This window comes from Neurospora crassa, linkage group V (genome assembly GCF_000182925.2).
Source record: "Neurospora crassa OR74A linkage group V, whole genome shotgun sequence".
Taxonomy (NCBI): domain Eukaryota; kingdom Fungi; phylum Ascomycota; class Sordariomycetes; order Sordariales; family Sordariaceae; genus Neurospora; species Neurospora crassa.
This window is the reverse complement of record NC_026505.1, coordinates 1,353,715-1,366,868: the sequence shown is the minus strand read 5'-3', so window position 1 is coordinate 1,366,868 and position 13,154 is coordinate 1,353,715. Positions and strand designations below refer to the sequence as shown.

Below are 13,154 nucleotides of genomic sequence, written 5' to 3'. Positions count from 1 at the left end.
GCGGGCAGCTGTCTGAGCTCTTCCCACCCCACTTGTCAGGTGATTGAGAAGACTGACTCACAGTTTCGCTTCAATCAACGTCATGAGGTGAACACAGCTGAGGCGTGGTGCCGGTGCCCCATCCAGAGCCGTGTGTACAGAAAGAACTCCGCTCAGTCTCCAGCCCAACGACAGAACTAAACGACAGTAGTAGTAGGTAACCAGACCAGGACCCAAGCGGCATCCAACTACCTAGGTCCCCGCAAAGAACAATTCCAGGTCCGAAACTGAAAGAAAGCTGAGATCAGTCTGCCTGCATCGATACCTCTCCCGACCCCAAAGTCTACCTAATCTCATCCATCGACAAAATCCACTCTCTGCGACCAACAAAGAGTCCACCGGAAGAGACATCGATTACAAAGAAAAAGACGGACAATCACACACCTACAGACAGACAGACAGACACCACCACACTCTCAAACACACCAGTGGCCCAGCATGGATTCTGAAGTAAGTACCTGGGATGGATCTCCTTGCTTCAGTACACACTCACTACCTCTACGCCCACACAACACACCCTCCGTCCTCCCCGACCCTACCACCACGCTAGAGGCAGACACCTCGAGCCCTGGGGGGAGCCACGCTTCTCGCCTAGTCAAAAATACTAAGGAAATAAAAAGTCCCATTCACCACACTGCACACCCCTCACTGTACTTTGCTACCTACGCAGTGCAATTATACCTATCCCCGGCCCCAGCCCTCAAGTCCCCTGACGTGTACTGCCCCTCCAAGGCGCCAACCCTCTCCCTCCACCCCCAGCCCAAAATCCACCATAAAGTTCTGGCACTCTGCAGCGCGAAAACGCCGCCAATCATCCCAAAAAATTCCGAGCTTTCCTATCCACACTCGACGGCGAAATCCTTGACCGCTATCGCGACTCCCACGACAAGCGCCTTATCCACTCCGATATACTAACCCTTTAGGCGCCCTCTATCAAAAGACGCCCCTCGCGCAAGTCTGTCACCTTTACCGACGAGAAGCTAGTTGTCAACCCCGACGGTTCTGTCACCATGGACGCCTCTCCCGCCGACGAAATCAAGGAGACTGCCCAGTCCCACTCTGCTCGTACGCCGCCCCTCCACGCCGCTCTCGGGGCCTTTACTGATGCCCCCCAAGCCACCGAGCCCCAGGATGCTGCTGCTGCTGCCGCCCCCGCCGCCGATGATGGCCTCGACCTTTCGCTCATGAAGAAGAAGAAGAAGAAGGTCAAGAAGGAGGACGATGCCGACGCCGCTGCTGATGAGGCCGCCCCTGCCGAGGGTGACGGTGCTATCGACCTCACCATGAAGAAAAAGAAGAAGAAGAAGGTCGTCAAGGAGGATGATGAGTTCGCCAAGAAGCTGGAGGCTCTCAACATTGAGGGCAAGGAGGGCGAGGAGGCCGCCCCCCAGGAGGACGAGCAGGAGGGCGATATGGACCAGGGCACCGGCATTTGGGCCCACGACGAGACCAAGCCCATCAGCTACAACGCTCTTCTGTCCCGTTTCTTCGCCCTTCTCTCGCAAAAGAACCCCGACCACGCCTCTACCGGTACACGGTCGTACAAGATCCCGCCCCCGCAGTGTCTCCGTGAAGGCAACAAGAAGACCATCTTCGCCAACCTGCCCGAGATTTGCAAGCGCATGAAGAGAGCCGACGAGCACGTTACTTCTTACCTTTTCGCCGAATTGGGTACCAGCGGTTCCGTCGACGGCAGCAGGCGTCTGGTCATCAAGGGTCGTTTCCAGCAGAAGCAGATCGAGAACGTTCTGCGTACCTACATTATCGGTATGTCTATTTGATCCTGTCGTCGTTTGGACGTTTTGCGCCCAAGTAGACAATGTCACCACCAGCACCCAACGTTTTGCTCTGACTACAAATGCTAACATGCTCAACAGAGTACGTTACCTGCAAGACGTGCCGTTCCCCCAACACCGAGCTCTCCAAGGGCGAGAACCGTCTTTAGTAAGTTGGCCTCTGTTTACGACGACCATAGCCCCAAAATGCTGACATGTCACAGTTTCATTACCTGCAACTCTTGCGGTTCTAGGCGGTCTGTCCAGGCCATTAAGACCGGTTTCTCTGCCCAGGTCGGCAAGAGAAAGAAGATGCAGGGTTAAGCGGTTTTTGTTTTCTTGTTTCGAGGCCCTTGCAGTTTGCTTTTCAATGTTTTCACGCTTCAAGGACGGAGTTAAGACGGCATTGTATATGGCTGGTTGGGCACGGGTCTTTTACGAAGTAGCACGGCCCCTCTGAACGGCAATCTCTCATCTCCAGTACACGAGAGAGAGGATGGAAGAGAGAGTCTGTGCTACAAAATCAGGTGAATTCCTTACGCGGTAGGGTACGGGTTAATATGACGATACTTGATGAAGAATTGGTACACAAAAAGTTCTGGTTTTTGATGATGGTGGCACACTTATCCTTACTTTGCATAGGGAGTCTGATAAAGAGGAGGGCTTTCTTCTTTTCCTGAGCTTGTCTGATTTATATGGATGAGGGCTGCGAGGTTGTATCTAGACTGATGTGGGATTCAGAGGTTCTCAGGTCATTCATGACCATGGTCAGCAAGCTAGACTGGGAGAGCAAGGAAGAGGCTGACTGAGCGCAGGATTACGAAGCGATGGATTTTGAGATCTTGCGAACAGGAATTATTCTCTGTTCTTTGCAGTATGTATAGCCATTCAGTCTACCTTTATAAACTACATTATGTTATCGAAACTCAAAGTGGCAGTTGAGTAAAATGATAAACCTTGATACTCCGCGATTGGTGAGAAAAAGCGGCCGCTTAGGTTCGAAATCTCACCTTGACGCGTATACATTGCGTATACACTACGTTCCGATGTTTTGGCGATCGATCCATGATATGCCGAGCACATGCATGATAGTTAGCTTCGGGAGAATCTTTCCCCTCCACATTTTGCATCAACAAACCCATATAAGACGATGGGCCGCAGGCAACAACTCAACGGTTCAACCTCGTCTGTCTGTTCGATAGATTAGTCAACACTTTCCAAGTCAACGCGTAACGTGACTCATCACTACTTTACCTGCTCGATTCCACTCATCACTCAAGTCTTCCCCTTCATCATCACAACCACCAGGTACAAGCCAAAATGACCATCCGCTAAACCGGCCCCAGAGGAGTCGACCAGCACATCCCCCACCCTTCTTCTCACCACCACAGCGACCTCGGCCGAGCCGCCCAACCGACCCAACAGGAAACGAACATGAACACAACCAGCAGCAGCAACATCAACCCTGGTCCCTCCTCTTCAGGCCAGGCCGGACTCCCCTCCGCCAATCCCAGCGCCTCCTACTGGCTGCAACCAAGCGATATTTCTCAGAGGCTTGATGATTATCGGTCCACGCATGATTTGCCGCAGTCGGCTGATACGGTGATTGTCGGGTCGGGGATTACGGGTGCGTTTGCGGCTTGGTTCCTGTTGGAGCAGACGAGGGGAACGAAGGTTGTTGTTGTTAGGTCTGGATCTGGGTCTGGGGCTGGAGCTGGCGCTGGAGCTGGGAAAGAAAAAGAAGGAAACAGCAGCAGCAGCAGCAGCGAAAGAGACATCCTAATGCTCGAAGCGCGCCGGCAACCCTGCTCCGGCGCCACCGGCCGCAACGGCGGACACTGCCAGCCTTTTGTCTACTCGGCTTCCACCCCGTCCATTGCCGAATTCGAGCTGGCCACTTATCAGTTTCTCAAGACTTTTGTGGAGGAGCAGGGAATTGCGGGCGCTGTGGATTGGAGAACGCACAAGACTGTTCATGCGTACTTGACGGAGGAGGTGTGGGAGGGGGCGAAAGCGTTGGTGGAAAAGTTGCCGGAGGGATTAAGGGGCCAGGTGGATTTGGTTGATGATGAGACCAGAAAGGTGAAAGAGGGAGGAGAGACGACGCTGAGGGATTTGAGAGTTCCCGGGGCGAAGGGGGCGGTGGTGCAGAAGCATGCGGCGAGTTTGTGGCCTTGGAAGTTGGTGGTTTGCGTGTTGGAGAGGTTGATGGAGAGGTTTCCGGTTAGGAATGGTGGTACGGGCGAAGGAGGGTTCAACTTGCAGACGAACACACCGGTCTTGGGATTGGAAAAAGTCGGCGATGGCAGGTGGACGGTGATAACGAGCAGGGGAAGCATCAAGGCGAACAGAGTGCTGTTGGCGATGAACGGGTATACGAGTTATTTGTTGCCGGAGATGAAGGACTTGATCGTTCCGGTGAGGAGCCAAGTTGCGTCGTTGCGGCCACCCACGCAGGATGCGACCAGTGGCAAAGTGGCCGAGTTGGATTACAGTTATGCGTTTGTCAGCGAGGAACAGTTTCCGAGGGATGAGTATCTCATGCAGAGACCTCTGCCCGGAGGAGAGCTAATCTACGGAGGAGCGAGAAGTCATGCGGAGAACAAGGCGGTTGGAGTGTGGCAGGATGATGAAGTCGAGCGAGGCGTCGCGACCTATCTGAGGCAAAACCTGGCACCATATCCGTTGGATCTGACTCTAGACAAAACTGGCTCTACGCCTACGGATATCCCTAAGGAGGGAAATGAGACTACAGAACTCGAGGCCACGCATCAGTGGACGGGGATCATGGGATTCAGCAGAGACTCGCATCCTTGGGTCGGACGGGTGCCGGAAAGACTCGGCGGCGGAGAGAATCTGTATATGTGCGCCGGGTACACCGGACACGGAATGCCGCAGGCCGCATTGGCAGCCCGGATGATTGTGGAGATCACGGGTAAGCCGTTTGCGGATGACGGGCTCAAGTTGCCTCAGGAGATGGTGTTGACTGAGGAGCGAGTAAGCTGGGTGAGGGAGAACACGAAGGCGTTGTTGAAAGAGCAGCAGCAGGCACCTGAATGGTCGGCTACCATGCCCGAGTTGTTGACGGCAACGGAGAGAAGAGCTTGAGCAGGGGAGTTGATAATGATGTGAACCAGTCACACCAGTCCGTCCATATGACTGTATAGAACCCAGATAAACTACAGAATTATTTTTGTGTTTCCTGTACAGACCAACAAACATACCTCTAACTGGTACGACGTGAAGCCGATGGATGTGATCTTACTCAAGTCCGAGGTCACCTAGCAACTGCAGATGTTGATCGAACCACCTACCTCGGACTTTGTGACGCTTACAAACAGGACGCTCCCCCTATCCTCCGCAAAAAAATAATAGCAACAAAACATAATTTATTAAAAACAAAAAACAAAAAAAAAAAAAACACACAGCAGCTCTTTCCAGCTTGTCGTGATCTTCCTTGTTCAGAGTGTCCAGGTGTCCCCGGATAGTTTTTGTCTTGACCGGCAAAAGCACCTGCCAAATCGGGGACGGGCTCCGAGACCCGAAACCGGGCGCCCAACTCCGATCTCCGGTGGGCCACCTCGAGGTCACTGAAAGAAGCCCTACGCCGATGCACCGAATGGCGGCAATCAGCGGAAGATGGGAGCCTCGGGAGCGGGGCAGTCCTGCCGGGTTTTAGTGGCTTTCGCGGAATGCTTTCAGGCAGTAGAGTATAGTTGCTAGGCAGCAACCACCCAATCGCCCGCCTTCCCCTCTTTGGCTCTCATGTGTACACATCACCGTCCTCCTCAATGTGGTGGCTGACATCAGATGAATTGATGCGAGTATAGGTAGGTAATCTCTTCGATACATACACAGTAGATATTCACTGATCACGACTTACGTCTTGAAGCTTGTTTTACTTTTCTCATTTGTCTTCATACATTTCTCACACACACGAAGCTGATTGAGTTGGGTCATCTTTCCCTACCCGACCCACAACCAAACACAACACCATCATCCATCATCAATCCAAACTCCCAAGCGGCTCAACCACCACATCCATACAAAGTAAACAAACCTTCGTTTGGGGGGTTTGTTCATCTAAAAAGTCCCCAATCACCATGACAAACCAAATCACCGACGAAGAATGGGCCGACATCCTCGCCCACGAGCTCCCCACGCAAAATGACCCCATCCTGCAAAAGTACCACGCCGCCCGCGCCGCCCTCATCGCCGAAGAGCAGAAACAGCGCTCCGACCACGTCTTCCGCCAATCCCTCTCCCCGCTCGCCCGCCGGGCTTGCTCCATCGTCTCCCGCATCCGGCTCGAGGAGCAAAAGGCCATCTGGACGCCCGACCTCGAGGAGCAGCTGGCGCGCAAAGAGGAGAACAACGGCATCATCATCCATCCGGGCATGATGTTTACGCTGGCCAAGGAGACGATGGAGGCGACCAAGCTGTGGAGGATTGTGCGAAAAATGCCCAAGGGGGCGCTTTTGCATAGTCATTGTGATGCCATGGTCGACTTTGATTTTCTGCTGGGCGTGGTGTTGGAGACGGAGGGGATGGGGATCGCGACGCCCGAAAGGGGAGGGCTGGGGACGGAGGAAAGAAGGAGGGAGGCCGAGGTGGTGGTCAAGTTTGTGGGGGAACTGGAGAGGAAAGTGGATGCAAAGTCCATATGGGCTGGTGATGAGGAGGGAGGAGGAGGAGGATATGAGCCGGGGACGTTTATCAATCTGGTGGAAGCCGCGGATGCGTTTCCTGACGGAGGGAGAAAGGGGTTTTTGCAGTGGTTGAAGAGTAGGTGTATTCTGAGCCAGACGGACGCGATTGAGCAGAGACATGGGTCGGCGGAGATTTGGAGGAAGTTCATTAGGTGCTTCGGTGTGATTGGGTCCATGCTGCATTATGAGCCTATCTGGAGAAGGTTTTTGAGACGGCTGTTGCAGCAGTTGGTGGAGGATGGGGTGTATTGGGTTGAGGTTCGGTGAGTTACCTCTTTCCCCATGATTATGTCTGTCTGGCTTGTGAGGTGGCCAGAAAAAAAAACGTCATCTGAGGCCTCATCGGCGTGAACCTGTTTGGAACTCATGGACTAACATTCATAGATTCGCCTGGCAACTCGACTACTGCCGCGAAGGCTGCACCACCCCCGAGCCCGACTACACGGCCATGTTCAACGTCATTGAAGAAGAAGTCGCCGCCTTCAAGGCCACTCCCGAAGGCTCCTCCTTCTGGGGCCTCCGGATGATTTGGACCACCGTCCGCGCCTTTGGGCCCCGTACCATCATCCAGTCCATGAACGACTGCATCGCCACCAAGATCAACTTCCCCCATCTCATCGCCGGCTACGACCTTGTCGGACCCGAAGACGCCGGCCGCCACCTTACCGATCTCCTACCGGAACTCTTCTGGTTCAGAAAGCAGTGCGCAGCCGAGGGTGTGGAGATCCCCTTCTTCCTCCACGCCGGAGAAACACTAGGAGACGGTGACGCCGTCGACCACAACCTCTTTGACGCCCTGCTCCTGGGAGCAAGGAGGATTGGCCACGGCTTCTCGCTGTATAAGCACCCCCAGCTGATCAAAGCCGTCAAGGACAAGCGCGTGTTAATCGAGAGCTGTCCGATTTCTAACGAAGTGCTGCGGTTAACGGGCAGTATCATGCAGCATCCGCTTCCCGCGCTCTTGGCAAGGGGCGTGCCGTGTGCCCTTTGCAATGACGACCCGGCAATCCTGGGTCAGGACATGGCGGGCATGACGCACGATTTCTGGCAGGCGCTGCAGGGATGGGAGAACCTGGGTCTGGCTGGGCTGGGCTCGTTGGCGGAGAATAGTGTGAGGTGGGCGGCGTTTGAGGATCAGACGGCGGATGAGTGGGCGAGGGATGTGAGGGAGGCGAGTATGGGCAGTGGAACCAAGGCGGAGAGGTTGAAGCAGTGGGCTGTGGAGTGGGAGAAGTTTTGCGTGTGGGTGGTGGATGAGTATGGAGATGAATATGGTGGTGATGAGGCGTGAGTGCGGATGGGATGGGCTGCCTCAGGAGAGTTGGCGATAAGTCAGTCTCAATATGGTTACTCAAGTTCTTAGAGACTCGGGGAATCAGACAATGAACATTGAAACTCCCGACTATTCGAGCCTAGAGCAAACCATTGAATGCACGTTGCAAATCGTTGACAGCCAAACTCGGAACTATTTACATACATTTGCCAGCCGATATCCACACGACGCATCACACATTCCAGTTTATACCTATATAAACACTATCCTCGTTCAAGCAGACATCACTGCCGTCTACGATTCACACATACGACCATAGGCACTAGAGAAAACTCGGGATCCCGTCCGCTCTCCGATCGATAAGCCAGTGACCGCCAGGCCAGTAGTCGGCTCGGTGACGACCGGCGAATCACCTGGTGTTGTATGTTCCTTCTTTTTTTTTTTTTTTTTTTTTTTTCTTCTTGTTTTTCATCCCACTTATAACTCCATCTCAGTTTCATGAGTTGAGGAAGGAGCATGGCAGCTGCTGCACATGCTGGACGAGCCATTGACCCAGAACCAAATCAGTTAAACTTCCATACGTTCATATTGCCAAAAAAAACTTCTTTGCTTAGTCCCGATGTCTAGGTACCTATCTATGAAGCTTAATTCTACTCTTCTACTTATCAAAACCTATTTCTCCCCAAAAACATCCTCATCGCCCCTCCCCTCTTCACTCCATCACCACCACCACCACCAACCATCGGTACACCACCAAACACCCCCGCCGCATCATCATCATCATCTCCTCCAGCTGTCACCGCTGCTGCTCCCGCTTCTCCATACCCAGCAGTAGCACCAACCACATCCTTCCCGCCCAACCTCTTCACATCCCTCACCACCCTCCCCGCCCTCGCCTCCACATCCCTAAAATACAACTCCTCCCCTCTTCCCCCTTGATCTTCCACGCCCCCAAAGGTAAAAACCTGCTTGGAATCTCCAGACCCAGTACTATTCTTCCCATCCCCAGTCTGCTGATACCACGCCTGCCCTTCCTTTTTCGTCTCCAGTCTCGACTCTTTGTATCTAGGGCCTTTCTTCCCATTTCCCTCCCCATTGAACGCCACCGTGTCATAATCCGGAAACGTCATCTGCCCAGAGACGACAACGGTCTTTCCCTGGACCAAGTGCCCCGATATACTCAGGTTCCCTTGAGGAGAAACGGAGTAGGTGCTATTGGCGAGTAATGGAAATGTGTAGCTTGTTTTATAGTCGTTAGTAGTAGAAGAGGAGGAGGAGAAGGAGGAGGACGACGACGACGACTCGGAGCCGGAGATGAGCATGTCGTTGAATTGGTTATATCCCTGTGCTGAGACGAGACCTTTGTTGGTGTAGCTGAGGGTTTGGGTCCAAGTTCCCAAGGAGGAGTGGACGCGGAGGGAGCGTTTGACGGATGTGGTGTAAGTGATGGATTCTGGGGTTGAGGAGTTGGAGGAGGAAGGGGGAGCGCGGATAGAGGAGAGAGTGATGAGGGGGGTGAGGCCGTCGATGGTGGGGAATTTGTTGTCGTTGTTGTTGTCGACGTTGCTTCCGATGGAGTTGGAGTGCGAGTCGGAGTCGGTCCAGATGAAGATTTTTCCCGTGACATACCACGATTCGTTGACGTGGTCTGTCAAGATTGCGTTGTGGCCAGAGGAGGAGGAGGAGGACGCGGTGTCATTGATGCCGGCGATGCGGATGGTGAATTCATGAGGTTTGCCGTCGGTGAGAACGGCTAGCCAGGGGGTGATGTCGATTTCGTGTTCTTTCAGGTCGAAGGCTTCGATGCCGGCGATGGGTCGATGCAAGGAGGGAACAACGCCGCCGGTGAAGATGACGGGGAATGGCCAGTAGACGCCGGCTAGTTGGCCGTCGATGAGGACTTGGACCTCGCGGAAGGGTGAGTAGCCGGGGAGCTCGCCGACGGTGTCGGAGAAGGCGTGGGTGTCGCTTTGAAGGACATTGGACCACCAGAACTCTTCGTTACCTTGGCCGTTGGCGGAGACAGAGAAGACGGCGCGGCGGGCGTTGAGTGGAAAGTTGGAGATGGTGTTGGTGGCGTTTTGCGTAGGGAGGGTGAACTGGCTGACCGCGTCGTTGGCGGACTGCCGGGCAGAGATGGGGATAATGAGGTCGCTGGGAGGAGCGGCATTGGTTGCGACGTCGCTGTAGAAGAAAGTGGCTGTAAGAGTGGTGTTAAAGATGCCGGTGTACTTGTCGTTGACAAGGTTGCCTAGATCGAAAATGATCTTTTGCTTCTGTTGCCAGAGGGAAAGGTACTCGGTCATGTCCTTGAGATATTCCCATCGAATTCCTGGCGGCGCCACCGGTTCAGCGGTTGAAGTTCTCCCTGATACGAGTTAGCTGTTTTTTGGTCTCGGTTTTGTGATAATTTCAGGTGTCCATGTGCTACATGAAGAAGAGGCTCTGCTGTTCATGGGTGTGGCAGGAAGCACTCACAAACTTCGGTATCACCAAGGTACATCAATGCCAGGCGGTCGTACTGTCGCCCCTCACTAACAGCGGTGAAGTTCATCACAACTCGGTTAAACTTGCAACTAGGCGGCGTGTAGTCTCCTATATCACGGTGAAACAGCAATGTCAGAAAATTGGTCCAAGGAGATCTTCTGTTTGGATACGGTCCAGCTCACCGATGTACGGGACTCCATAGCTGAAAGCAAAGTCATGGCGCATCAACAACACAGTACATGCTTCCTGAGTTGATCCAGCCGGAATGGGCATTGTTCCATCGCTATCAGCCGGGCCATAAGGCATCAATACTGGCGGCGCAACCTCAAAGTTTCTCAGGACCGTTTTCTCCGCGGCAGCAGACGAAGTTGTGACGGATGGCTGAATTTGCCTTGCTTTTTGCTGTGATTTGAGAAGGCCGAGAATTGCTGATTCGGTAGGATGGAGGCCTTCAACCTGATGGCCATAAGTTCCATTTGCCGGTGAGAGTTGCTCGTGGATATCGGATCTCGGGCATGACGGTATACCAAGGACATGGAAGACAAACCCCGTAAGGAAGAGTGAAGCAAAAAGCCACATGACTGACAAGAGAACGCGTCGTGTTCGGGCTTGCTTGACTGAGCGAGGAATGAGTTCTTCCCTCATGACCACCAAAGGCCGCTTCTCAACGTCCCGAGAAGCCATGTTCATTGTGCCGTAGGTTCCGCTGCGAGGAACTACCGATGTCGAAGATCTTAAGCCATGGGCTGTTGAGACTGAACTGGCGGGGTTGCCGGGGTATAAAAGAGGACGGAGGAACTGTCCTTGATCGCTAACCGCGTTCGCCATGGTGCCTCGCGGGAGCGGTCGATGGTGTTACCACCTTCTTAAACTAGAAAGAAGCTTGGCTTGACTGTAGATATCGTCGACGAATGTGGCAGGCCAATGGGAACATCAATGGTGCGATACCACCCCGGACGCCGGCACCGCAACGGAACAATCTAACACCTGGCTGCCTTGTGTGCTTTCGAGCGGATCGGCGAGGGGATGAAAAGCCATGTAAATTGCGTGCATGAGGTGGTGTTGATGCTCGTGTCTGGTCCGTGCGCTTCTCGCATATGATCGACCGTTGTCAGTTGCGGCTGCAGTGTATGGATACAACGAGCGATACACAATGTGACAATCTAAACAACATGGTGGCATGTAGAATTCCAAACAACATACTGTCTACCTCGTTTCTCCAACGGGTAAGTAGTGACCTAAGCGTGTAGAAGTACTACAATGCAAGGTTCAGTATGGTGTTGTCTGGATTATGAGAAAGGGGATTCTTATTTATGTGCAATGCAACCACCACCTACGGAACGCCAGCCTCCAAACAAGGGATATACAACTGAAAGATGAACATGAAGGAAAGATTGAGCAGTCAAAACAGGGTATCCAAGGCAAGGTAAGCACTCTTTTCTTTCAAGGCTTCTTGACAACGGTCTTCACCTTCTTTGTGCCGATCTGGTAGCCCCAAGACCTGAGAACCTTGACGACCTTGGGAAGGATAGCAGCCGTCAGAGGGACTCTGATAAAGATGAAGCTCTTGTGAATCGCATACGCCAGAGCAAGCTGGGTGGCCAAGCCTGAGAAGGAGACGGTCAGCATATGTGCCCATTGGTGTGGTCCGAGGGACATTGTTTTGCAAGTACTTACTGGCTCCAGCTTGCTTGCTCCGCTCCTCGGCGGCCTCAACACCCCATCCGACCTCAGGCTCCTCGCCAGTGCGTTCCCGCTTGTTATCCTTGTAAGCCGTCCGATATTTGTGCCAGAAGTCTTGGACATTCTGGGGAATGACTTTTTGAAACCATGACACGACGACATGCTCGATGTGGGCTGAAGAGTACCGGAACGTCAGTTTTTGTTCGCTTTGCCGATAATCCAAGACAAACTTACCAATCTTCTCGGTGCCGACGGTGCGCACGAGCAGGAAGCAGAAAGGGAAGTCTAGCACGCTGAGAGCGAGATAGACTCCGACAGCAGTCCAGCCGTACTCCTTGGACAGCTTCTTCATCTTGGCGCTAAATCCGGTCGGCTCGGGCTCCTTCTCCTTGGCCTTGGCCTTCTCCTTGGCTCCCTCGTTCTCCGACGACTTGTCAGACCGGCGCGGCCTCGACGACTGGAATGGGCGTCTTGACGACGTGGTAAACTGCTTGGGCTGCCCGGCTTTCGATGCCTGTCTGATTCTGGCCGACAAGCTCGCGTACTGGAACCGTGGTGTCGCTGCGCTCTTGATAGAGATATGCTGCGCCCATGTCCGAGCCACTGTGGTGTCCCTGAAAACCCCCCGGAAGATGGCGCCTCCTCTAAGGAGGGTCTCGGCAGCTCCGTACCCTGTCCTCAACATGATGATGATCTAGTCGGTACGTGGCAGGAATCGGTCGGTCGTGGTCGGTCGCAGAAACGTCGCAAGGTGGCCCAAGCTCCAAGTCTCAAGCTTCTTGAGCTTCGAGGAATCGCTTCGTACAATGCTAGTCTCACTGAGGGGGGTTTAAGGATTATGGATGCGGGTAGACGCCGTCGCCAACAAGCTGGTGCTTGATCGAATTCAAGATGGTTGACCTAGCCGTGCCTGTGTCTGCGGTAGAAAGACGAACGCGTGATCGATCGAAAACTACGACAAGTATCTCCGAAAGCTCAAAGGGGCAGCAGGAGAAGTTTGGGTTGAGGAGATGGAGGAGGCGTATCGGCTAGGTCAAAGAAATTCCAGTCGGGTATTTCCTCGTTGCATGGGCTGACGATATCTCGCAAGGGGTCACGCAACGGCTCTTATTTTATTTTCCTCGACTTTCAGTTCTAGAAGTTCGCGGACCTCTTTGGGTTGCATGTGAGTGATGCAACTAAGTCGTT

General features: G+C 53.5%; 5 protein-coding genes and 1 non-coding gene across 8 annotated transcripts; 4 read left to right on the top strand and 2 right to left on the bottom strand.

Annotated features, from left to right (window-relative positions):
- Positions 1–111: 111 nt before the first annotated feature.
- On the top strand, positions 112–2,785 carry NCU04640. Of its 2 annotated transcripts, XM_011396368.1 has the most exons (5): positions 112–489; positions 963–1,104; positions 1,156–1,806; positions 1,917–1,983; positions 2,039–2,785. In XM_011396368.1, exons 1-5 carry the CDS (start codon positions 478–480, stop codon positions 2,136–2,138), a joined length of 972 nt encoding a protein of 323 aa, XP_011394670.1. In that variant the 5' UTR covers positions 112–477; the 3' UTR covers positions 2,139–2,785. The 2 variants fall into 2 exon arrangements, with proteins under 2 accessions (XP_011394670.1, XP_011394669.1); XM_011396367.1 differs by having other exon boundaries at positions 112–1,104.
- Positions 2,786–2,962: 177 nt separating this feature from the next.
- Positions 2,963–5,034, top strand: NCU04641 (FAD dependent oxidoreductase). The gene has a single exon (XM_954091.2). It carries the CDS (start codon positions 3,249–3,251, stop codon positions 4,920–4,922), a length of 1,674 nt encoding a protein of 557 aa, XP_959184.1. The 5' UTR covers positions 2,963–3,248; the 3' UTR covers positions 4,923–5,034.
- A 412-nt stretch (positions 5,035–5,446) lies between these two features.
- NCU04642 lies at positions 5,447–7,989 on the top strand. 2 transcript variants are annotated; one of them, XM_011396369.1, is made up of 3 exons: positions 5,447–5,644; positions 5,707–6,786; positions 6,908–7,989. In XM_011396369.1, the coding sequence occupies exons 2-3, from the start codon at positions 5,918–5,920 to the stop codon at positions 7,812–7,814; spliced, it is 1,776 nt and encodes a 591-aa protein (XP_011394671.1). In that variant the 5' UTR covers positions 5,447–5,644; positions 5,707–5,917; the 3' UTR covers positions 7,815–7,989. The 2 variants fall into 2 exon arrangements, with proteins under 2 accessions (XP_011394671.1, XP_011394672.1); XM_011396370.1 differs by having other exon boundaries at positions 5,447–6,786.
- Positions 7,990–8,123: 134 nt separating this feature from the next.
- NCU15615 lies at positions 8,124–8,224 on the top strand. The gene has a single exon (XR_897929.1). It is a non-coding gene; the product is annotated as a 5S ribosomal RNA (ribosomal RNA).
- Positions 8,225–8,369: 145 nt separating this feature from the next.
- On the bottom strand, positions 8,370–11,297 carry NCU04643 (peptide-N4-(N-acetyl-beta-glucosaminyl)asparagine amidase A). Its single transcript, XM_954093.2, has 3 exons — positions 10,466–11,297; positions 10,275–10,391; positions 8,370–10,164 (listed from the first exon to the last, which is right to left on the bottom strand). Exons 1-3 carry the CDS (start codon positions 11,109–11,111, stop codon positions 8,462–8,464), a joined length of 2,466 nt encoding a protein of 821 aa, XP_959186.1. The 5' UTR covers positions 11,112–11,297; the 3' UTR covers positions 8,370–8,461.
- A 6-nt stretch (positions 11,298–11,303) lies between these two features.
- On the bottom strand, positions 11,304–13,087 carry NCU04644 (hypothetical protein). Its single transcript, XM_954094.2, has 3 exons — positions 12,201–13,087; positions 11,961–12,140; positions 11,304–11,890 (listed from the first exon to the last, which is right to left on the bottom strand). Exons 1-3 carry the CDS (start codon positions 12,649–12,651, stop codon positions 11,727–11,729), a joined length of 795 nt encoding a protein of 264 aa, XP_959187.1. The 5' UTR covers positions 12,652–13,087; the 3' UTR covers positions 11,304–11,726.
- Positions 13,088–13,154: the final 67 nt, after the last annotated feature.